At 44.8% G+C, this 23,427-nt stretch overlaps 1 protein-coding gene across 1 annotated transcript in view; it reads left to right on the top strand.

Annotated features, from left to right (window-relative positions):
* Nucleotides 1-591: 591 nt before the first annotated feature.
* The window catches only part of AATK (apoptosis associated tyrosine kinase), a 101,765-nt gene continuing 78,929 nt past the window's right edge, over nt 592-23,427 (top strand). The window contains exon 1 of the mRNA XM_056855102.1: nt 592-707. Within this exon, the coding sequence (XP_056711080.1) occupies nt 620-707 (88 nt within the window). The 5' untranslated portion in view covers nt 592-619. The remainder of the gene's footprint in view (nt 708-23,427) is intronic.

Genomic DNA, 23,427 nt, shown 5'->3' with positions numbered 1-23,427 from the left:
TTGTTATTTTTTTTGCAAAACACTCACTAGGGCTGAATCTCGAGGCTGGGCCCTGCACCGGGTCGGGGGAACTTTGCTTTTGCAGTAGCCAAAAAGGGCAAGAGTCCAGTAGCACCTTAAAGACTAACAACATTATTTTCTGGTAGGGTGTTTTGCTTTTGCAGGCCGCTTCTTTTCCATTTTTGTGTTCGGCGTTTTGGTTTTTTTAATTTTGCCTTTGCAGCCCCGGGTGCCGAGGGGCTTGCGGTTGGAAAAGGTGGGGGGCGACTCTCTGATGCTACCCCTTGCAACTGTGGCAATGACAACCTGCGTCCCCGTAATCTTCGCATGGAGGATCTAATCTACTAAACAAAAAATACCTGCAGGAGACGCATTGGGATAATAACATGGAGGAAGAGGAGGAGCGGCAGTACTGAATTCCCTGGCTGCGCTAGCAGGAGGAGAGATGGTGGTCTTTCATGTGGCGCCGGCGCAAGTTCTGGAGTTGTGAGAGCTTCGAGAGCCCCCCTTCCCCACCGCCTCACCTGCCCAGCGCCTGCCGCCTCTTGCCATTTGGTTTTGATTCCTTCCCTCTCTTCCCCTCACCCCCCCGAACCAACCCCCACTTTGCTGCTTTGCCATGGGAATGGTGGCAAATCGCGTGGCTATTGTCATGTCGGCTTCATTTTTCAACCCCAGCTTTGCCTTCAGTTCGCACTTCGACCCCGGTAAGTTGATTTACTTCTGTGGCTTTGGGGCAGAAACAAGCAGCGGATGGTTCCTTTCTTTTCCCCAGTGATCCCGTTTCGGCTTGGATCCCCCCCCTCTTCTGCCCTCTCCCCCACCGCAGCTCCAGAAGGAGTTTGATTTCCTCTTGCAGGCACCAACCCCCCCCCCCCGCTGCGCTTTTTTGCATCGTTTAACCCTTTGTTGTACCAGATCCCTTGTATCGAACTATTTGATAGTGCTCTAACGCAAATGAACCCTTGGTTTCTCCCTGAACCGCTGCATATGTGTCTTAAGAGGAATCGATCTTTCCTGCAAAGTTGCATCACCATTTTACAGCTCCTCCGCCTTTCCCTTCCCACCATCCTTTTTGGAAATTTGGGGGTATGTAGAAAGAGTTCCTGGGCATCTTGAGACAGTTCAAAGCCTGATTCTTACTGATGTTTGACTCCCGCCGAGTCCTGTCTTGCATGATACTCCAGTAGTCCCTGTTTAAATGTGGTGGGGTGTGTGTGTATGTGTGTGTGTATTAAGATTTTGGGTGAGCCGTTGCCTGGAATTTGCCAAAAGATGCAGTTGCATAAGGTTTATGATGACCTTTTTTGGGCCTTCGCTCTGCAATCTGGAAATGGTTGCTTTAGGTCAAGTCAAACCAAAGCAGGGCTGTGAGTAACAGTTTGCCTTGCATTGAGGCCTTTTCTGCCCATCAGCTTAGTCTAAATTAGCCACCCTTGGCTAGGGGATGATTGATAAACCTTTTGAATGGGTAATTGCTAGTCCTTGATTTGTGGAGGGACAGCATGTTGTCTCTGCGAGGCAGAATTGTTGTATTCCAGAGGGACTTGACTCTCCTGGTGATAGGTTTCACTGCTTTTCCCAGCCAGAAATTCTGAAAGGTAGATACAAAGCCTCTTTGGTGCTATCCCAGTTTGTTCCTGAAGTGGTTTTTATGTCCATTGTCTTACTGGCTTATGTTTTATGATTGAAATCACTTTGAGTTCCCGTGGGGGTGTAGTGCATGAAACTGCCGCCTCATCTTTTTCCTTGGGGTTGTGCATCCCTGGTCCTTACCTGCACGCTGGCAGAGGACTGACTCAGTTAGCTATGAATGAAACATGAATTTGTCCTTAATACCGTCAAATGGCACTTTTGTGCTCTCTGCTGGAATAGTCAAGAGAAAACAAACAGGCCATGATCTGCTCTGATTTTAAAAAAAAAGGATAATGGCATAATTTTCTGGATTCCACTGCAGTTGCATATCATGGGCCTGGGGGGTGATGTGTTGGGCTCTCAGCTATGGGCCGAATTTTATCTAAAGACACTTATCTGATGAAAAATGTGTTGGAGAAATAGGGAAAGTTCCATGAGCTAAATTCAGCCCACATTAAGCACAGTTATTTGGTACGCCTGGCTGCTTTGGTGCTTTTCTCTGTGTTACACAATTTTCTGCAAAGACAATATAGTGAAATGCTAGTTTGCTAGATTACAGTTTTAGCATAAATTTACAAGTTCATCATGAAGACACTAAGGAACTGTGTGTTATATAAGTAGATATTTTGCAGCTTTTATGTTACATTATATAGCACATGCCCAACGTGAATATGAGTCTAGTTCCTTATTTATGTTTGTTACTGTTGGTCTGACCTTGCATTTATCAATCTTGCCACCGATGGAGTTTGATAAATGGGAGAGGGGGTATAATTACTTCTTTGCTTTCATTGTGTGTTGAATTCCATATGCAATGATTACTTCGATTCTCAAAAACCCATGACAATGTCCCTTTCCTAAAAACAACAAAGACATCTAGTAATGACAGGTATAAAGGAGTGCACACTTGGAAAACATTCATATTTTGCTAACATGGTGTTAACTATTACATCTCATGGAAAAGATTTGGATGTACTTTGTGGTTAGCATCCTGAAAGTGTTGACAATGCATGCAGCCATCAAAACAGCAAACATTGTTAAATGCTCTTAGGAAAAGAATAAGAAATGATGCAGAAAGAATAAGAATGTTTCTATATTAATCACTGGGTGTGCTGCATGTTTGCATTGTGAATAGTGCATGAAATTCTGGCTGCATATCTTTAAAAAGTATATAGTAGAACCAGAACGAGTAAGGATAACTGCTGCAGAAATTCCATGGGAGGCAAGGCAAAAAAGATTTGATTTTCTTTTTCAGTTTAGAAAAGAGGTGGATAAGAGAGCCTAAAATATGTACCTGTGTTCACTTGAAAGGAAGATGACTATGAATGTAAGAGGATCTCCCAATGTTATGCTCAAAAAGATTTTTATGATTTGATATAACTGTAACTTGTATGTAAATTTAAGATAGACTAGGTTTTTTTCAAAAAAGAGGAGGCTATCATATAAGGAAATACAGTAAAATGTGTGTTTGATAGGGAATCATTGCTTAATTTTACATAATGCTGGAACTAAGGGGAACTCAATGAAATGAACTCCTAGCCTTTTTGTAAGAAACCTTACAAAAATGGGTCCATTGGGAGACCTTGAACAGTTCTTTACCATCAGAAATGGTTAATCGCCAATTGTGTGGAGCTGGGGCTTTGGGCACAATTCTCTGGGTTGGCTTTATGTTGACCATGCGCCGCTGACCTGCATGATCCACAGTGTGTCCTGGGTTGATGGTTTCATCAGTTCTCAAGTGCGCCATGGAATCTGCATCACAGCAGTGGTGCAGTTGCTTCCCTGACATTTGCTTGGTTTCCTGAATGGAGTTGCCCTGGGTCATTCATGCAACATCATTCTGGACGTGGGTATAAGTGTGCACGGTAGTGCAGACTAAAATTTTCCATGGGGAGACTTCATGGATAGGTTTTGCTCATGCTTAGAGTTTGACCAATTGTTATAGCTGGATTTGGAAAGATATTTTATCTGAGATCAGGTTAGCAAGAGGCCTTGTTTTTTGTTTGCATTTCCTTGTAAGTACGTGATTTGGATCACTTGTTTGAGTCATCTGGAAGTATTTGCTCTGCAGGCAAATACTTCTGTTTTGCAGGTGCTGTCTGATTGGTGCACACAGTATTCTGATTTCATGCATGGATGTGGGTACATGTGAGAATTGTTTGGTATATGGACAGTCCTTGTGTGTGTAAAGTGCCGTCAAGTCGCAGCAGACTTATGGCGACCCCTTATGGGGTTTTCATGGCAAGAGACTAATAGAGGTGGTTTGCCAGTGCCTTCCTCTGCACAGCAACCCTGATATTCCTTGGTGGTCTCCCATCCAAATACTAACCAGGGCTGACCAGTCCTACCTTACAGATGGTCTTTTTGTGGCCTTTTTGACTTTTAATTTTTTTGTTCACATCTTTCTTTTCCTGGTAATATTATTTGATCCCATTCTCATTGTGTGGGTAAAGTTCTTGGGACGAAAGAGGAAAGCCTCGCTGCTAACTTCTTTCCTGACACTGCATTTCCCCCCCCCCACCTCCCTGAGATGATGCCTTATAAAGGGAAGGTAGAGAAAATAGTGATTTGACCATTTATTTTGCTGTGCATAACCCCACTTTCTGTGAGGAACTCAGGGGTGGGATGGTCCTGCCTTTTTTTCTTCTTCTCCCAAGTGATGTGAACTAGGTTGACCTGTGAACAAATGACTAGCCTAAGGTAACCCAGCGAGTTTAATGGTAAATGGCCTGCATGGGATTTGAAACCAGGCTTCCCCAATCCAAACTTCACATTTTAACCACTCCCCTCTTAAAGCCTTCCAAGTTAGCAGCCATCACCACATCCCAGGGCAGGGAGTTCCACAATTTAACTATGCGTTGTGTGAAAAAATACTTCCTTTTATCTGTTTTGAATCTGTCACCCTCCAGCTTCAACAGATGACCTCGTGTTCTAGTATTATGGGAGAGGGAGAAAAACCTCTCCCTGTCCACTCTCTCCAAACCATGCATAATTTTATAGACCTCTATCATGTCTCCCCTCAGCTGCCTTCTTTCCAAGCTAAACAGCCCTAAGCGTCTTAACCGCTCCCCATAGGACAGTTTCTCTAGTCCCCTAGATGCGCTAGATGCTGAGGATAAGGGAGGAAAGGACAAACAGTAATGTGGTTGGAGTCTGCTACAGACTGCCTGACCATGGTGAAGAGGTGGGTGCTGCCTTCCTTGAACAGCTTGACAGGGTATCTAAACAACATGACCTGGTAGTTATGGGTGACTTCAACTTCCCTGATGTGTGCTGGGAGACAAACTCTGCTAAGCATCCAACAGTCATGCAACTTCCTGACCTGCCCAGCTGGCATTCCTTTTTCAGATGGTTTAGGAAGCTATGAGGAGCTCAGCCATACTCAACTTAATATTAACATACAAGAGCTGCAAGATGGGTGGAGGTTTGTAAAGGAGTAGGTAGTCCTTCAGGTATGCTGGCCCCAAGCCATAGGCCACTGCCAGTCTGAGTAGACTTTAGTGACTGTGATGGACCAATAGTCCTCTGTTTTGTCAGAATTAAATTTCATCTTGACACGATATTTTTGCACTTGCCTTAATGGTGGAGGTTCACATGGAATGCTTCATGTGGCATGTTTTCTGACTACTTCTGAGTGGGGTGTGATTTGAAGCAAGCACAAACTGCCGTTCCTTCTGAAATCAATGTGGCCTAGCTCATCAATAGCCTGCAATCAGTTTACATGGTGATGCAGTCAAAAGAATGAGAACCATATGGGTTTCCATTGTAAGTAATTGAAAAAGATAGTGTTATGGTGGAAGAATGGGTGAGTGTGAATGGTAGGGAAGGTCATGCCTGACTAGTCTGCTACAACTTCTCATGCCTTTTGGATCTGGCCAGTATCAGACAGTATACTGGGCTGAATAGTTTGATTTAGTAATGGTTGGTCATATGTTCTCACTGGTGTTCAAATTCCTGCAGATGCAGAGATCAGTGTTGCTAATACATTTATGAAGGGGGTTTGAGCAGGACAAAGAGCCTCTTTTTGATAAAGGGGATCCTGGGCCCTCCATAGGAGATGTGTATCGTAGCTTGGGGGTGCAGGGCATGAAGGGACCTCTTCACTTGCCTCTAGGCACTTATTTAAGGTGCTTTGGGGGACATTTGGCTGCTCTGGAATGCTGCTGGCTTGTACGGTGCTGCTGACATGCCATTTCTGGTGAAGAGGGAAATGTTTTTACTAGCCCTGCAGTAGCTTCTTTAGCATTCCTCTCCCCTTGCCTCACCAAAACTGGTGTTATGAAGGCAATGAAGCACTACCTTCCAACCATTCTGGAGCCAAGTGAGAGATGCGCTCCCTCCTTCTCATGAAGTACACAGACATGTTAAGACAAGGGTGAGATTGGGAAGGAGGAGAGGGTTGAAACCAGTGGTGCCTAGCACAAGGAGATTGAGGGCAGGCATCTCATAACAATCAGGTCAGGAAGAATGTTGAACATAACGCCCCTGCCTTTATACTAAGTTAGATAATTGGTCCATCTAGCCAAGTTTTAGCTCTGACTAGCAGAGGCTTTGCAAGATTTCAGGTAGAGGTCCTTTCCAGCCCTCCTAGTTGGGAACATGAGTAATATTAGCATTTCAGTGATCTGCAGCCTGGGATGTTGCACTGGTGTGCTAAGAAGAAGAGGTGGTTTTTATATGACAACTTTCTCTACCACTTAAGGGAGACTCAAGCGGGCTTACAATCACCTTCCCTTGCCCTCCCCACAACAGACACCCTGTGAGGTAGTGGGGCTGAGAGAGCTGTTAAGAGAGCTGTGACTAGTCCAAGGTCACCCAGCTGGCTTCATGTGTAGGAGTGGGGAAGCCACTCATGTGGAGAAGTGGGGAATTGAACCCGGTTCTCCAGATCGGAGTCCACTGCTCCAAACCATTGCTCTTAACCACTACACCACACTGCCTCTCAAGGTTGTACATATAGTGGCAATGTATGTGTAGTGGCTTAGTTTAAACAAAGTTCTGAGCAGATGCAACATCATGAGGATATGTTCTCTTTACCCACCAGTATCACGTTTAAATTGAGCCTCAGTTGTAGATGCTGAGGATCAGCCAAGTGTGTTTTTTTTCTGCATGAAAAGCATGTGCTCTGTATCTGAGCTATGGTCCCCTCACCATAGGAATGTTGGATTATGTTGACTTCAGATGCTATTGGACTGAAGTTGGAGCTGTTATGAATGAGGGTCACTCTGATGCTAAAACAACACAAGTTTATTTGCTGAGATGGGTAGAGGGACCCCCAGCTGCAGTACAGGGGGCAGGAGCATATTTGACGAATGACTTGGAAAAGCCTAGAGCTGGCAGGAGCATCTGAGCACCAGCATGGTGCAGTGGTTAAAGTGTCATACTAGGATCTGGGAGACTTAGGTTTGAATCCCCTCTTGTGCCATGGAAGCTTCTTTCTGATGTAGTTTGGGCAGGAGAAGCCGAAATTGGATTGTTTCCCTCCACAAATCCTGACTCCTTAGTGCTTTAGCTCAAGTGCCAAACTGGTGAAAGAGAGTAAGCTGTGTGTCTGAGAAGGTGAGGTCTATAACAGGGGCCTTTGTCAAGACCCCTAACAATGAATATTTTTCTTTCAGTTATTTCATTAGATTAAGGCAGTTTCTTTTGTGGTGACTGAATTTATTCCCATGGAGAGCATAGGCTTTGGCATTACATGACTCTCCATGACATGAAGGTCTCTAGCATACCATCATCAGGGAATACCAGTCCATTCCAGGTAGAGGTTCACTGATGGGTTACATGGTCATAGTATTGTTCCTTGGGGCTTGCAAATGTCTCTCCGCTAATACCTGTGGGCTTCTGAACATGAGTGTAGAAGTTTCATTGATATTCCAGCAGACAGAAAAATGCCCCTTGTGCATGCAGAATTGCTAGGGCCAACTGGATTTTTGCCAGTAAGCTAACTAAAATTTAAGATTCTCAGTGAGGCTTGACCCCACTGACCATTCAGTTAATAGGATGGACTCAGTTGATTTTATTGAAAGGAGTTTTCCTGAATTACACCTTGAGGCAACATGGGAATTGGGTTATGCATAAGATTTTAGAGGGCAGGAAGTATATTGTGAATCCAGCGTATCTTGAAAAAATGTGAGTGGTCAGTGTAGATGTATGCTCCAGTACACTATTGAAATAATACAATGTTAAGATTTAAAACATCGTTCCTAAAAACAGTATAAGGCCACAACCCTATTCCACAAAGGACTTTGTTTCTGAACTCTTAGGGGTGAGCTAGGCCTTGTAGAGAAGAGTATTCCACAACCAGGGTGCCGCCACCGAAAAGGCCCTGTAGATGCCAACCTCACCTCTACTGGAGAAGGCTCCCATAACAGAACTCCACTGGCAAATCTTAATGCCCCCCCCCCCCCAATCGTAAGTTACTCTGGTCAAAACCATGTAGGACTTTTAGGGTGAACATCAGCATCTTAAATTTAGCCTGGAAACAAACTGGCAGCAAGTGCGATACTATTTATATTAGTAATCTGTCATCCATTTGACTATCAGCAGTTAGCAGTTGTACAATTGCAATTTGGACCAATTGGACCAAGTGCTGTTTTTTATGTACATATCCCAAGATGCCTGGGCCCAAATATCTGAAGGACTGCCTGTTTCCATATCAACCTCCCTGGTTGTTAAAATCTTTGACCTGGGTGCTCCCCACCTTCTGTGAGGAGGTGGGTGGCTTCCACTTGTTGTTGTGTGATGTGGTGGAGAGAGTCTTGGACAAACTTAGTACATCAACTGTGAAGCTGACTGGTTGACTCTGGGCCAAGCACTGTTGCTTCACTTGGGGGAAGTTCTCTGTCCTTTCATGCTGAAGTTCAGATTTAGTCTTGAACATCTTCAGTTAAGGTATCTCAGATAGCAGGTGGCAGACACCTTCCTCTGCCTGAGGTCCTTAGACCCTGGAGAGCTGCTGAAGTATATATCCATACTCATCTGCCCTTTACCTATTCCAATGGGTTTTTTAGGCATGAAGTAAAAATGTGTCAATTTACCTCAGCAATGTATATTTGTATTTACCTCAGGATTTGGTGGAGCATAATTTATTTTGCTTCTTTTTAAGCTTGCTGATAGTTATGCATTACTTCAGTGTTATTTGTTTTGTATTATTTTTATTAACCATCCATATTTGAGCACCCGCTGATTCAGTTCATGTCACGATTGTGTGTTGCATCCATGGGAGTGAAACGTTTGCTGGGCTGTTCAGTTCATGTGCAAACGGTTTGAACCTGTCCAGTGGGAAGTTGCCATGTTCACTGACTCTTCTGCTAGGTGTCCCTCAAGGCTTGTATGCTCTCTTGCAGTAGTGGTCTAGCCAGACCTTTCACAAGAGACTCTAGGTAGGACAACAGGGCTAAGATAGGTGAATGAAGAATCCCATAATGATGGCAGTTGCTTCTTTTCCCAGCTGAATGCAGTCTTGTTGTGCATTGTATAATCTAGGTACATAAAGAATCAACATATTTAGTCTCACAAAGAAAGAAGCCTAATAATTCTGGGTACACAAATGACTGTATGCTACTCTTTTATTCAAAGTCCATGGTAGGTTTGCCATTCAATAGGGCATGTCCCAGAGGTCCTTAGAGGAATGGCAACATGCCCTCTCTTCTGAAATCATTTTCCTTTGGACAACAGTTTTTTAATAGTGGCCCTTCTACCCACAGGTAAAATGTCTTCTTTGTACATCATGTGGTGGGAGTGGGGCTGCTGAGTTTAGGAAACAATGCCTTTTCTGGGAAAAGATCCTGTCTTCATCTTTGGGCTCTGTTATCACCTTGTCTGCCAAGAAAAGCTAGCTTGTGATTTGCATAAATTATGCAAACTAAGTTCATTGGCAGACAGGTCTTTAAGTTGCATAATTTATTTTGTTTCTGCTAGTAATGCAAAAGGAACAACAAGCTGTACAGGGTATGAATCGAAATTCCTTCACTATTGGAAATTGTATTGCAGTTCCATCTGGCTTACAGGGATACCAGTGAATGCTCCCACCACAATAGTTTTCAGCAAGTTATATGTCTTGAGAGAAGGGAAGGTGTCCTGTATTGTAGCACCCAAAATCACAGGGCAAGGGCATGAATGAAGAATCTTTTCTGCTATAATTTTTCACAGTACTTTGGTTTCAAGCACCAGAGGATGTACAGCTAAATGTGCTGAGACAAGAGCCTGGTGGGGCATGTTCCCTTGTCTGGGAAGCTAGGGTCGTCAGATTTCCACTGATCTGCAGACTTCCAGTAGAGCCTTTTAGTAGTCCCACAACATTGTTTACACAGTGCATGAGGGCTGTCAAAAACTATTTTGCCTGAGTCCACTTGGCTGCTCATAATGTCTCAAAAAGACCTGGGGGTTGTCATTGGGTCCCAGTTTCATCCACTGAAGAGTAAGTAGGGCTTTTGCCAGCTAGGTTGTTTCTCATTTTTCAACAGTGGAAAGGCTGTAGCTTTAAAGGCCAAACGAAACTTAGCAGCACATCCGTGTGTGCTGGTTTTACTTCCAATCACATATAAACAGTGTTTCCTATTTTAGAGGAAAAGAGATTTTTGTCTAAAGAGAATGAACCCGCCCCACACATACCGCTTATTTAGCTGTAAGCCTTGTTCCCACCCACCCACCCACATTTTTCTTCTAGCCAAACTCACTTCTGTTATTGGGGTTTGGCTAAAAGCGGTTAGGAGCACAAACACTGGGGAGGCAAAGCAAAGGGAAAGTTTAGTGCTCCTCAGCATGCTCTTTTGCTGTTAAGACTGGATTCTACTCTCTTTCTGAAGGTTTCTTATTTAGAAAATGTATATGCTTGATTGGAATTTATGTAAAATCTCTGCTGAGGGATCTCCCCTGCCTCCCCTCTTCCCTCTGCAGGTTGAAATGCCCCACAAAATGTTGATCCTGAGGAATGGAACCCCAGTCATGAGGGGAGGGTTTGTGCAGGAGAAGGGAATCAACAATAATTGCCCCCTTCCGTCAGTGGAAATTTCTGCTGGATCCAGCCTTTGGATCTGGGAGACCCAGGTTCAAATCCCCACTCAACCATGAAAACTTACTTCTTGACCTTGGGCCAGTTGTGTTCTATTGGCTTAACTGACCTCATAGGGTTGTTGTAAGGATAAAATGGAAGAGGGGAGAATGATATTGTAGGCTGATTTGGGCCCTCGCTAGGGAGAAAAGCAAAGTATAAATATTACCGTATTTTTCGCTCCATAGGACTCACCGCTCCATAAGACGCACCTAGTTTTTAGAGGAGGAAAACAAGAAAAAATCTTGTTTTCCTCCTCTGAAAACGCGGGCAGGGAGCGGGCGGGCGCGCCAAGCGCTCAGAGCGGGCGGGGAGGAGGCGGGCGGGCGCTCCAAGAGCTCAGAGCGAGCTGGGAGGAGCCGGGCGGGAGAGGCACGCCAAGCGCTCAGAGCGGGTGGGGAGGAGGCGGGCGGGCGCGCCAAGCGCTCAGAGCGAGCTGGGAGGAACTGGGCGGGCGGGCGCGCCAAGCGCTCAGAGCGGGCGGGGAGGAGGCGGGCGGGCACGCCAAGCGCTCAGAGCGGGCGGGGAGGCGGGCGGGCGCGCCAAGAGCTCAGAGCGAGCTGGGAGGAGCTGGGCGGGCTGGCGCACCAAGCGCTCAGAGCGGGCGGGGAGGAGGCGGGCGGGCACGCCAAGCGCTCAGAGCGGGCGGGGAGGAGGAGGGCGGGCACGCCAAGCGCTCAGAGCAGGCGGGGAGGCGGGCGGGCGGGCGCGCCAAGCTGCCCCCCCTCCGCTTCCCAGCTGGGAGGCGAGCAAGCGCACAGAGCGGGCTGGGCGGGCGCACAGAGCCGGCTGGGCGCGCTGGAACGGCGCGAGGCAGCTTTCCCCGGATGCCTCCCAGCGCGCCCAGCCGGCTCTGTGTGCACATTCGCTCTATAAGACGCACCCACATTTCCCCTCACTTTTGAGAAGGAAAAAAGTGCGTCTTATGGAGCGAAAAATACGGTAAATGCCTTGACTTCTGCTTTGGCTTTTATGGTTTTAAAGAACTCAGTTGTAAAATTGTTGACCTAATAGACACATTCAACTATAAAATCAGCTTCCCTACCAGAGCATTGGAAAGTAGCAATTTCCCCATCCCCCCGCCCCAATAATCCAGATGAGATTCAGAAAATTATCAGAAAACTGTTATTTAGAATTATCAAGCATATAGCAGAATAAGCCCTACTGGGGAAGAATCTGCATGACTCCTCACTGAGGCCATTTATGCAGGGCTGTTTCCCTCGCGGTCACCCCACCGACTGCTTCGGGGTTTCTTTTGATTATGCTTGCCTTTCCTGACTGTTGTTAGTCGCCTCACTCACCCCGCATATTTTGATCTTTTCTGGATGCTGTTTTAGCCAGAATTCGGAAAACGCGGGCAAAATGCGTGGAAATGCGCAGGGAGCACAAGGCAACCTCTGAAGATTGGGAAAGGCATGCATAATCCAAAAGGAACCCCGAAGCAGTGAGCAGGGGTGACCGTGGGGAAATAGCGCTGGATAACTGGCCTATGTCTGTTGAACTTCTTTGAGAGAATTAACATGCATGTGGATAAGGATGCATTAATAGACATTATGTATGTAGGTTTTGAAAAAGCCCCTCACCAACCGCTTCTGAGTAAACAGCAGTCATAGGCTAAGAGGATAGGATTAGTAACTGTACTAGTAACAGGAAGCAGAGACTAGGTATAAATGGACAGTTCTTAACAGTGGGTCCCCAGGGGATCTGTGCTGTGACCAATGTTAATCACAAAGTTTCTGGGAAAGAGAGTGACCAAGTTTGCAGATAACACCAAATTATTTAGGATGTTGAGAACCAAGGTGGATTGTAAAGAGCTCCAAAAGGATTTCCCAGAACTGGATTAGTGGGTAACAATGTGGCAAATAAGGTTCAGTGTAATTGTAATTTGATAATATATCGGGACAAAAAAATCCTAACTTTGTATATACTCGGATAGGGTCTGAGCAGGCAGTAACTGATCAGGAAAGTCTTCTTGGAGCTACAGAGGATAGCTTGAGGAAAATGTTGATTTTATGTGCAACAGTGGTGAAAAAGGCAAATTGTAAGGTGGGGTTAAGGAGCCCTGTGGTGCAGAGTGGTAAGCTGCAGTACTGCAGTCAAAAGCTCTGCTCACGACATGAGTTCGATCCCAACGGACGTTGGTTTCAGGTAGCCGGCTCGAGGTTGACTCAGCCTTCCATCCTTCCGAGGTCGGTCAAATGAGTACCCAGCTTGCTGGGGGTAAAGGGAAGATGACTGGGGAAGGCACTGGCAAACCACCCCGTCTGCCTAGAAAACGTCGGGATGTGACGTCACCCCATGGGTCAGGAATGACCCGGTGCTTGCAGAGGGTACCTTTACCTTTTAAGGTAGGGTTTATTAGAAAAGGGATTGAAAATCAAACTGCCAGTATCATAATGCTCTTGTATAACTCTAGAAAGCTGTGCACTGTTCTGGCTACCTCAAATAAAAAAGGATATTGCAGAACTGGAAAAACTCAGAAAAAGGCAATAGAAATTATTAAGGGATTGGAGTACCTTCTCCATGAAGAAAGGCTGAAGAGTTTGGGGCCTTCCAGTTTAGATAAGAGACAACTACGAGAGGACACGATAAGAGGTTTATTAAAATGTGCATGGTATGGGGGTAGTGGATATGGAAAACGTTTTCTCCCACAATACTATATGATGGAGTCACCCAATAAGTTGATTCAAGCAAACAAAAGAAAGTATATTTAGTATTATATTCATTTAACCTGTTCAACTTACTGCTACATGATGTGGTGACTGATGGCTACTGACTTAGATGGCTTTAGAAAATGTTTAGACACCTACAGGAACTCAGCAGAATTGGCCTGCTTGTTAATGACCTTTGTCATTTGCATGCAGTTATTAATTTGTTTAATAACAAATAATAACAGGAGACTATCCACTCCCTCCTCGTCCCCTGAAAGGAGCTCTTCAGAAGCTCTCTCTCCTTCTTCAGACATGTTCCCTCCGGACAGACGGTGGGGGGGGGGGGTAAGGAGAGGGGGGGCAAAGAATAGGACCGGGGCGACAGGGGAGACTTGTGGAGCACAAAGAAAGGGGTAGGTCACCACAAAAGGCTCAGTAATAGATTAGTATTCACAAAGAATGAAACAAGTAAAAGTAAAAGTGAAAGTAAAAAGGGAACAAGAGAAGTAGCTATGGAGCTAATTCCTAAACCTGCTTCTCCCACTGAGGCAGGAGGAGAACTGGAGATCAGAGGGCGGTCCTAGCCCAGGTGACAGAAAGTAAAGTTTTAGATCCTACCTCTCCCTGAGCATAGGAAGGAAAACACCCACTGCTGAAGATGTCCTCCGAGCTCAGTGGGAGAAAAGCATTTCACTCATTCGAGAAGTGACATATTTCACAGGAGGGTTTTTTTAATCGCTGCTCCCCAAAATTTCCATTGAAAATTTTCTTCTCTCCCCCACCCCCTGTTTTTACATTTCCAGTTTTTATTTCTTCTTCTCTTTCCTTATTTCTTGTGGAGAAGTAACTGTAGGCACACCATCAAGAGTCTCCCTTGGATCTATCAGAAACAACACCCCAGTTAATGAGCCCTGGCATGGTCACCTATTTTCTGTAAGGTTACTTACCTTTCCCTTTAGACACAGACCAACTCCAGGCCTCACGTGGCTTTGATCATTCTCAGATGTTTGCTCTTCCTCCCACAGCCTTGGGCACTGCTTGGTGTTGGCAGGGATAGTAGATGCCATTCAGTTGTGATGTCGAGGGAGGAGAAGAGAGTGAGTTCTATGGTAGCAGTTAGTATAAAGCATGGAGGAGAGAGACCACCAGTCTCCTCAAAATAGGAGCACTTTCACATGGTCGAAACTGGCATCTGATTAGACAGACCTTTTAGGCAGTTGTAAGCACAACAGTTTTTTGCAACTCCTTATCGGATTCATTGAAGCATAAGCTTTTATGGGCGACAACTCACTTGATCAGCATGTTGGTGATCAGATGATGGAAGGGTGTGAATTACAGTTTCATATGTCTGCAGAGCACCCAGCTATCGTTCTTAACTATCATCCGCTCACCGTCCTATGTGACTGATGAGTACTGATTGCATAAAGTGAGTTCCAGGGTAATTCTGTGGGGTGCTTATTCATAGTCAGTTTTAGCCTTACAAACTACTCTCTGGAACTGGTAATCATGCACATCCCTGCACATATTAAGAGCAGTTATTTGTCCCCTACTATGCCAGTCAACTGTCCCAAATTAAGAGATAAAGAGAATTTAACATTTGAAGGGATGCTCTTACTGTTCTTGTTGGTCATGGATATAATTTCTTTAATCTCAGTATCGGGCTTGGTTTAGAGCTCTATAAATAACATACTTTGGTCATTGCTAGCTCGTTCCTCCTAGAGGGGCACGGTAATTGGAACATTAGGGCATCTATAAAGCATTGATTAACCCAGGAAGAGTTTGGAGCACCTTGACTGCTATGTGATGGGTTAGCCACTATGGCTACATCGACTATAGGTGCTTTACAGGAGGAGCTTAACTATGGGCCAGAAATAATTGGCAACATTTTTGTGTCACAGGACAGGATGTGCTTTTTACGCAAGAGGGCTTTCCTACTTGTAAAATAGTTGCACATTGGTTGCATAGATGGGGTGTTTGGGGAAGAGGCAGAGAATGTTCACTGTTGCTAGCCTCTTTGATATTTTGTGGGGGGTGCATTACAACCCCCAAAATAATAAACTAGGAATAATAAACTAGGAATGCCATGTTGCTTTTAAAAAGAGAGGGTGACTGAGCTGCTTCTTTCTTTCTTTGTAGTTGCAGGTACTAAATAAAGGCTGAAATATTGATTTTGCTAGAAGGATGTACATATTGTGTGTTTTGTCAGGCTGCAAAAATATATTATCTTAGAATACAGTTAGGAGAGAGCTGAGAGTCAAAGTGTATGCATTTGTGTTGCAACCTGTGTAGCACATCAGTAGATGGTGACTGGAGATCTGTGATTATAACTGATTTCCAGGCAAGAGAGATCTGTTCAACTGGAGAAAAAGACCACTTTGGAAGGTGGACTGTGTGGCATTATACCCAATTGACATCCCTCCCTCCCCAAGCCCCACTCTCCTCAGGCCCCACTCTAAAAATCTCCAGGTATTTCCCCCCCCCCCCGAGTTGTCGACCCTACAAATCAACGAGAGTCAGCTTGCGTGGACATTGATCATGTCACACACACCCCAAAGATGTAACCGTCCCACACACACTTTTTCAATGTATGACTGGACTAGAGTGGGGCTTCTAATCTGCATTAGCCCTTTTCAGTTGTTTAACACCCCTGCCTTGGTTGCTGGGATAGCGTGCTACATGTGATTATCTTGATATACATGTCCACCATTTTGTGTAAATACGGCAATGTATATATTTTTTTACTTTTCGTTATGCATGACTGCATATCCTTAAAATTTCTGGCTTTCTGATTGTGTGTACCAAAATTGGAAAATATGCACCTTACCCTGTTCACACAAAATTGTGAAAGTTTTAGTTGAGAGGATATGAACATGCTCAAACTGGGGATGGCTGGGATGATCATTCAGATATCAATAAATCAAATGAGGAGTGCCAGTGTGGACTAGTGATCTGAATATTGTAATAGACCTGGGAAGATTCATGTTCAAATCTTTTCTCATCATTAACATTCTGGGTGACAATTTTGGTTGGACTTGGAGTGGTTTCTGAGTTTCAGTAAAAGAACAAAGATCGGACATGGACTGAATTCAGCTTCCCAGAAAATGTGCTGTGAGGTGCTACCGCATCAGCAATAAATTAAGCTAACTGCCTCTTGCATTCCTCAGAGGATGCACGCAAGACTGGACTTTACAGCATGGACTGAAGGATCTGCTTCCCATCCTTCTAAATTTTGTAACATCCAGCCTGTTAAAGTGTTCTGGTGAACTTGCGAGCACAAAGGTAGTACCTGGATTTCGTTCTTGTTTTTGACCTTGGGCCAATCGTTCTCCTTTCAGCCTACCCTAACTCACACGGTTATTGTGAGAATAACAAGGAAAATGGGAGGGCGGTGCATGCTGTCCTGACGTCTTTGGTTGAAGGATGTGATAAACGTGAAATGATAACAACCAACTCCTAATATGGTTTATCAGGACTTTTTCTGTGGTAGTACTCTCAAGTACCGAGTGCCAGCCCCTTTGGGGGGCTCTCCTATGTCCTGAGGGCGGAATTGGTGGAAATTGATGTAACCTTATATATGAGTACCACTACTGTGTTTTCTTTATTTTAAGTAAAGAAGCACTGGGCTTTATACTGACTATGTGCACATTTAAGTCCCCATTGATTTCAGTGGGGCTTACTTCCAAGCCAATGTGTTTAGGCTGTCAGCCATAATCCCTCATTTTGTAATGATTGATGCTTTCTCTATATGAACAAAGGTAAACAGCACTGAGTATTGAACATGTTATTCTGTACGATTTCTGTACAGTTTGTTGTGAGAACAGCAGACACTATATGAGACACCTCTTGTGTTTAAACAAGGAAATATTGATTTACTACAACTTCCTTGAAGTTCCAGGGCAAAATTTAACTATTGCAATCAACAACAGAACATATATCTCATTCCTGCTTGCCTTTTGGGCCTAACTTCTCTTGTGTCTTTACTCTTGAAAGCAGTGCGCATTTTGCTTACAATATTGAAAAACTGCTGTAAGGCACGCTGCTGAAAAATGCAGTAAAAGTATAACCCAGTTCATGCACTCTTTATTTACAGAAGTATGTTTTTCACAAGGAGGGTCAAGTTTACTTAAGTCCCATTAAGTTGTTCTGAAGTTCACCTCTGCTCTGCTTTCCAGAGAAGGAGCTGTCCTTTATTACTGAGGAACCCAAGAAAGGTGTGGCGCTAATCTGGTTCTGCTAATGTTCTTCACTAAGACCAGATAAGGAAGGAAATAGGATACTTGAAAATTGTCATGATTTGCACACATAGCCCAAACAGCAGAGCTTCCATTTGTAGGTCTGGGTGAGTGCTATTCTTCCATCCCCATAGCTAGTCCCCTCAACCCCCCAGAATACTAAACCTGGATTAAGCTTTGTTTAGAACCCAGGTTCGAATCCCCACTCTGCCATGGAAACTTGCTGGGTGACCTTGGGCCAGTCACAAACTCTCAGCCCTGACCCTGGCTGGCATTTGGATGGGAGACCTCCAAGGAATACCAGGAGCCTGACGCGGAGGCAGGCAATGGCAAACCACCTGAATATCTCTTGCCTTGAAAACCCTATGGGCTCGCCATAAGCCAGCTGTGTCTTGACGGCAAAAATAAATAAATAAAAAGTACCCTTGTGTGTGTGTGTGTGGGGGGGGTTACTGTCTCCATTTAACCTGTGCATTTCCATTGGTATATCACAGGTAACTGGAGGTACTTTTAAATTGCAGCTGCCTGCACAAAAAGGGTAGGGGGGTTAAGGAGGGAGGTGCTTGTGTGAGAACAAACTGGGTCTGTGTGCATGTTACGCAACCTTGGTTAAATCAAGTGCCTCAGTGCAGCCTGTGTGTGTGTTCATGAGAATGTAATCTGAGTGCCTTCAGCTCCTTCCATGTGAATATTTTTTCCCTGCCTTTGCTTCCAAACTGGAGCACAGTTTTTTTGGAGCATCCACACAGTACTGTCTTATCACTATCCACTTTCCAGGTTTTTCTCTGTCCTTGGTACACTCTACTCAAACCCACATTACTATGATATTTCTAGAAAGAAAGCAGTCCAAGCATGTTAGTGTGTCACCCGAAGTTTGTATTTTTGAAGGCCCCACCAACATCTGCATGGCTTTTCTTTGGTCAGCCTATCACGGCCTCGATTTTCCTTGCCATGCCACTGAAGGGCTTTTTTTTTTTTTTTTTTTTTTACAAAAAGGTAATTGACCATTCTGCTTTAGTGTGGTCCTGCTTAAGACCTATTGGTCATTTGAGCAGAATCATTAAAGTAAAAATAAATAAATCGCTAAAGCACTGTTGTACTTACCAGTTTTTTTTTTAAAAGCCCTCCAGTGATGAGAAGGGGGGGAGTGCAGGGGAAAATGTGGGATGATGGAGGGAAATGTGCAGAAAACCCCTGTTTGGTGTACTGTTGCTAGTGTGAATGCCTGTACATTCTTTGTGGCAATGAATGCAAAGCAGAGACCCCCCCCCTCTTTCTGCCTGAGAGAGAACTGAGTATTTCCTATCCTTGCAAATCCTATTAGCAAAAAGTGTCTTTAGTCCCCCCCATACAGAAAACTTTGTGCAGTCTTGCCTCCGTGCTCTTGTATTTTTCAGTGCTGGGTGTATGCATACCTGCTTACTAAAGTCCTGCAGTGAATACTGCAGAGAATGTGACTGATCAGTGATAGAAGCAGAAAAATTGCAGGAGAATGCTTGGCCACTTGGCAGTCCTAGCCAGTGGGCAACGGGCAGCTGCTCTAGCCCCATTCTGGGGGAAGCTTGACCACCCACAACCCATTTGGTGGGGGGCGGGGAGACAAGAAAAGGCTCAGATATTGCCACTCACAGTTACCATCTGTCTTGCACAGGGTATGGGCTGCCCCTTGCTTGGCCCCAGTGGGGGTACTGGTGGGGGTGGCTATGATTCTGGGGGCCCCCATCCTGGACTGTTGCCCAGGGCCCTAGAATCACAAAGACCAACCTTGCTCCTTCGCAAACTAGGCCAGGTGTCTGATGCAGATCATTTGGCCTTTTCTGGCTGTACACGTACACCAGCACTTTGATAATATTATCAGAGCAGAGGAGGAGATGTGGATAGCACAGAGAAAAAAGTGCTCAACCCGGGTAGCCCTCCTATCCTGCCCCATCCCATAATCAGTGTTATCTTTGTGCTGTAGTGGGGCAGGTTGTCCTATGTGGTCCTTCCCTAGGGCCTTTTGTGAGTTTGAGAAAAATTCAAAATCTGCTCCGCTGCCAAAATACAGGGCTGATCTCCAAAGCTGTGCTGAGTCCTGTTGTGTTCCAAAAGCTTCCTTGTGGCATTGGGTAAAATGGGAATAGAGCTGCGCTGGAAATGTGAACAAGTCTCTTTTTAAAACCTGCTGAAATTGTGAATATTTGTGACGGGGTTGGGGATTTTTGCAATAGTGTTTTTGTAAAGGAAGGAAGAAAATTAGGGAGGATGGGTGAGTGCGCACGTTAAGAAATGGCTTCTGGGATCATCCTTCAAATGTGTGTCGCAGGAGTAGCTGTAGAGTAGCTAGCAGCACGATAAGGGGCGAATCTCTTTGCTTCTAAGCAGGTTCTTGCTGCAGTGCTAGGAACGGGTATGCTTTGCGAACACTGCACTGCAGCAACGAAAAGGCTGATTCCTCTGGACTGTTCACAGCTTTAAAGATTAAAGTGGAGATTGGTCAGAAGAAAAAGAAAAAAGGGTCTATGGTGGCTTTTTTTTTTTTTTTTATTTAAAGCTATCTTGTCCCTGGCTCCTGGTGATCTTTCTCTCTTCTTCCACCCGCCATCCTCTGCCTGGCACGGATGGTTACATTTTGGATGATAACAATACAAATTCCTGTCAAAGCAAATTAAGAGAAATTAATACGCAGGGTTTGAAAAGGCTCAGATCTCTGGAACTGTTCGGAGTACAAATTATGAGTCATGCAATCCTGCCTTTCCCTGGCTATTTGGGAAGCAATGAGCTGAAAAAGCCCTGGGTGCTGGAGTGAGGAAAGGATTGTTTGCACTTTGCATTTCTCTTGCAGCTATGCTTTTAGAAAAGGCTCTTGGGTTGCAGGTCTTGCCATGGGAAAAGGGATCATTTAATTGTATGTGTGGATATATATCCCACTTTCAGTCAAACACAAAGGCTGCAAAAGTCTCTCTAACCGCTATGTCTGTTTGCTTCCCCCTTTCCTGCCTGGTTTACCCATAGATTAAGCCTATTGCACATGTCTTTGCAAAACATTCACACAAACTTGTCCTGTGCTATTTGTAAAATCTACTTCTTTGTTGTTGAAGGAATATTTCACTTGTAATCCCCAGCCTTTTATTGACTCAGGCTGGCTGGGAAGGTGAAACAAAACGTGAAGGTCACCAGGTCTAAACCCCTATATTAATACAATTTGTTAAGGTACATATGTCTAGTTTATTCAATTTATACCCTACCCTTTCCCAGCAGAGCAAATACCCAGTGTTCAAGCTTTTTGCTGTGTCCTTCCTGCTACTGAGCAGAATCTGCAGCAGCCAGACTCCACCCCACTGGGAATGCCATGGTGAAAACTCCACTGCCTGGCTGGACACTTCCCTTCCCCCTGAGCTGTGGAGGTGTCCTATATAGCAGGCAAATAAGCAGGCCAGCTACCCGCGAGCCCTTGGTCAGAGCTGGCTCCAACAGCTTGAGGCAGGTTGAGGAGAAAGGAGGCAGCCAAGGATGATGTCAGCTGGCAGTGCCACCTGTTAGAAGCCCAGCAACAGCCAGAGGCATCAACCTAGCTGGTTGGAGAGGTATAAGTGGGGCAAGTGCCCTCATGACTGAAAACACAGGTGCATGGGGGCTGAGGAGGAGCTCGCCCTCTGGGCAGTGCCAGTTAACTGAGCATTCTGCATAATCAAGTGCTGGATCAAGGCTTTTGCCTTTATTGTATGTACAAGATAAGACCAGAGTAACCCATTCACAGTAGCAGTCATGGAAATGAGGATAAACAGGAACATTGCTGCATGTTTGTGCCTAGACCAAACTTTTATGGATCAGATAAATTGATAAAATGAGCTGTAGTTGGTGAAAGTTTATGGCAGAATAAAAAAAAAGTATGTCTTTAAGATACTGCAAGATTTTTGTTTGGTTTTTGCTGCGACAGACCTGCATGGTTACCCCCTCGAATTATTATCGTGGGATGATTAAGCCTTTCTAGCTACGTTATTCAGCTGTGGTGGGGAAGAAACAAAGATTGCTGGTTCATTCTCAGCAAACAGAATGAAAATGTTAATTCCCTTGCAGCCTGTTACACAGCAAAGAACAGTTATTATAAGAATGCATATTTGGTAATACTCTTCTGTGCACTACAGTGGTAGAGTGAGGTGCGAAAGAGGACACGGATTAAAAAATTGCATAGAAGGATTTCAGCAGGTGTCTCTCTCTTGAGTATCAAGCCACACCTGATGAAACCTGTTAAAAGTACTTTTCCGTGTCAAATTAGCATAACCTGTGTAACAGTCACGCATGAGTTGCAGGTTCTTCTCAATTCCTGCATGTGCAGTGCCAGATCCATATCATTGGCCCTCTGTGTTTCAGGGGATGCGCTATTTTGCTTGTAGGCAAAATAGTCACACACACACACACCCCTTAGTGGTTGGAGTTTCAGACAAGGATCTGGGAGTCCCAGGTTCAAATCCCCCCTCTGCCATGGAAGTCTGCTGGGTGACCCTGGGCCAGTCACCCACTCTCAGCCTAGCCTGTCTCACAGGGTTGTTGTGAGAATAAAATGGAAGAGGGGCTGTGGCTCAGTGGTAGAGCATCTGCTTGGCATGCAGAAGGTCCCAGGTCCAATCCCCGGCATCTCCAGTTAAAGGGACTAGGCAAGTAGGTGATTTGAAAGACCTCTGCCTGAGACCCTGGAGAGCCGCTGCTAGTGTGAGTGGACAATACTGACTTTGATGGACCAAGGGTCTGATTCAGTATAAGACAGCTTCATGTGTTCATGTGAAGAGAGGCTAAAGATGTAAGCTACTTTGGGTCTACATTGGGGAGAAAGGCAAGGAGTAAATGAAGTAAATTAATAGATAATGTTCATGTCAGGAAAATGGTACTGCGGGGGTGGGGGAGAAGGCTGAGAATCCCCTTCTCTGTTTGAATTATAAATTCTGGTTTTAATACAGAGATATACAGCATACACACAAATTTACAAAAACTAATAATGACATTAAAGGTAAAGGTAGTCCCCTGTGCAAGCACTGGGTTGTTTCTGACCCATGGGGTGACATCATATCATGACGTGCACTAGGCAGACTATGTTTACGGGGTGGTTTGCCATTCCCTTCCCCAGTCATCTACACTTTATCTCCAGCAAGGTGGGTACTCATTTTACCGACCTCAGAAGGATGGAAGTCTGAGTCAACCTTGAGCCAGCTACCTGAACCCGACTTCCATTGGGATCGAACTCAGATTGTGAGCAGAGCTTTGACTGAAGTATTGCAGCTTACCACTCTGCGACACAGGGTTCTCTAATAATAATTACCTTACTTGGCAATATGACATAACTTAGTCAAAATTGGACTCCACAGCAACTTAATTTGTTGCATTCCCTTCATGTGTTGTGCATTCACTATCCAAATCAGGCACCATGCATGTGGAAGCTGAGGCGAATCCTCAAAACACATGTGATTATTACACCCCCATCTCCCCACCTGTGTACTCTGTAATGTGCAAATCAGAAACTATTCAGATGTATTTGACGCCACTGGGAACATAGCAGCAGTTTTTGAACGGATGCCGTTATTAAGCATATTATATACATGGTCCTACATTGGAAAAAAGAATTATCTGCTCAAGAGGTTGCCTGGCCTAAGTCCTTTGTTTGTTCTAAGTTTTCACTCTGCCATGAGCCACACTGCACATACATTTGTGAATTCCCTAGGTCAGTCATGGGACCCCAGATTACTTCAGGACTTGTATCTTTCTTTGTGATACAATTTGTTTTGCTTTCTGGATTTCCCCCTGTTCATCTGCTTGGAGTTCTAGATATGTTGAAGTGAAACAGGTTGTTTTACTGCTTTTTAGCTCTATAGATTCATATTGTAAA

This window comes from Euleptes europaea, chromosome 1 (assembly GCF_029931775.1).
Source record: "Euleptes europaea isolate rEulEur1 chromosome 1, rEulEur1.hap1, whole genome shotgun sequence".
Lineage (NCBI taxonomy): Eukaryota > Metazoa > Chordata > Lepidosauria > Squamata > Sphaerodactylidae > Euleptes > Euleptes europaea.
This window is presented reverse-complemented; position numbering and strand designations above follow the sequence as displayed.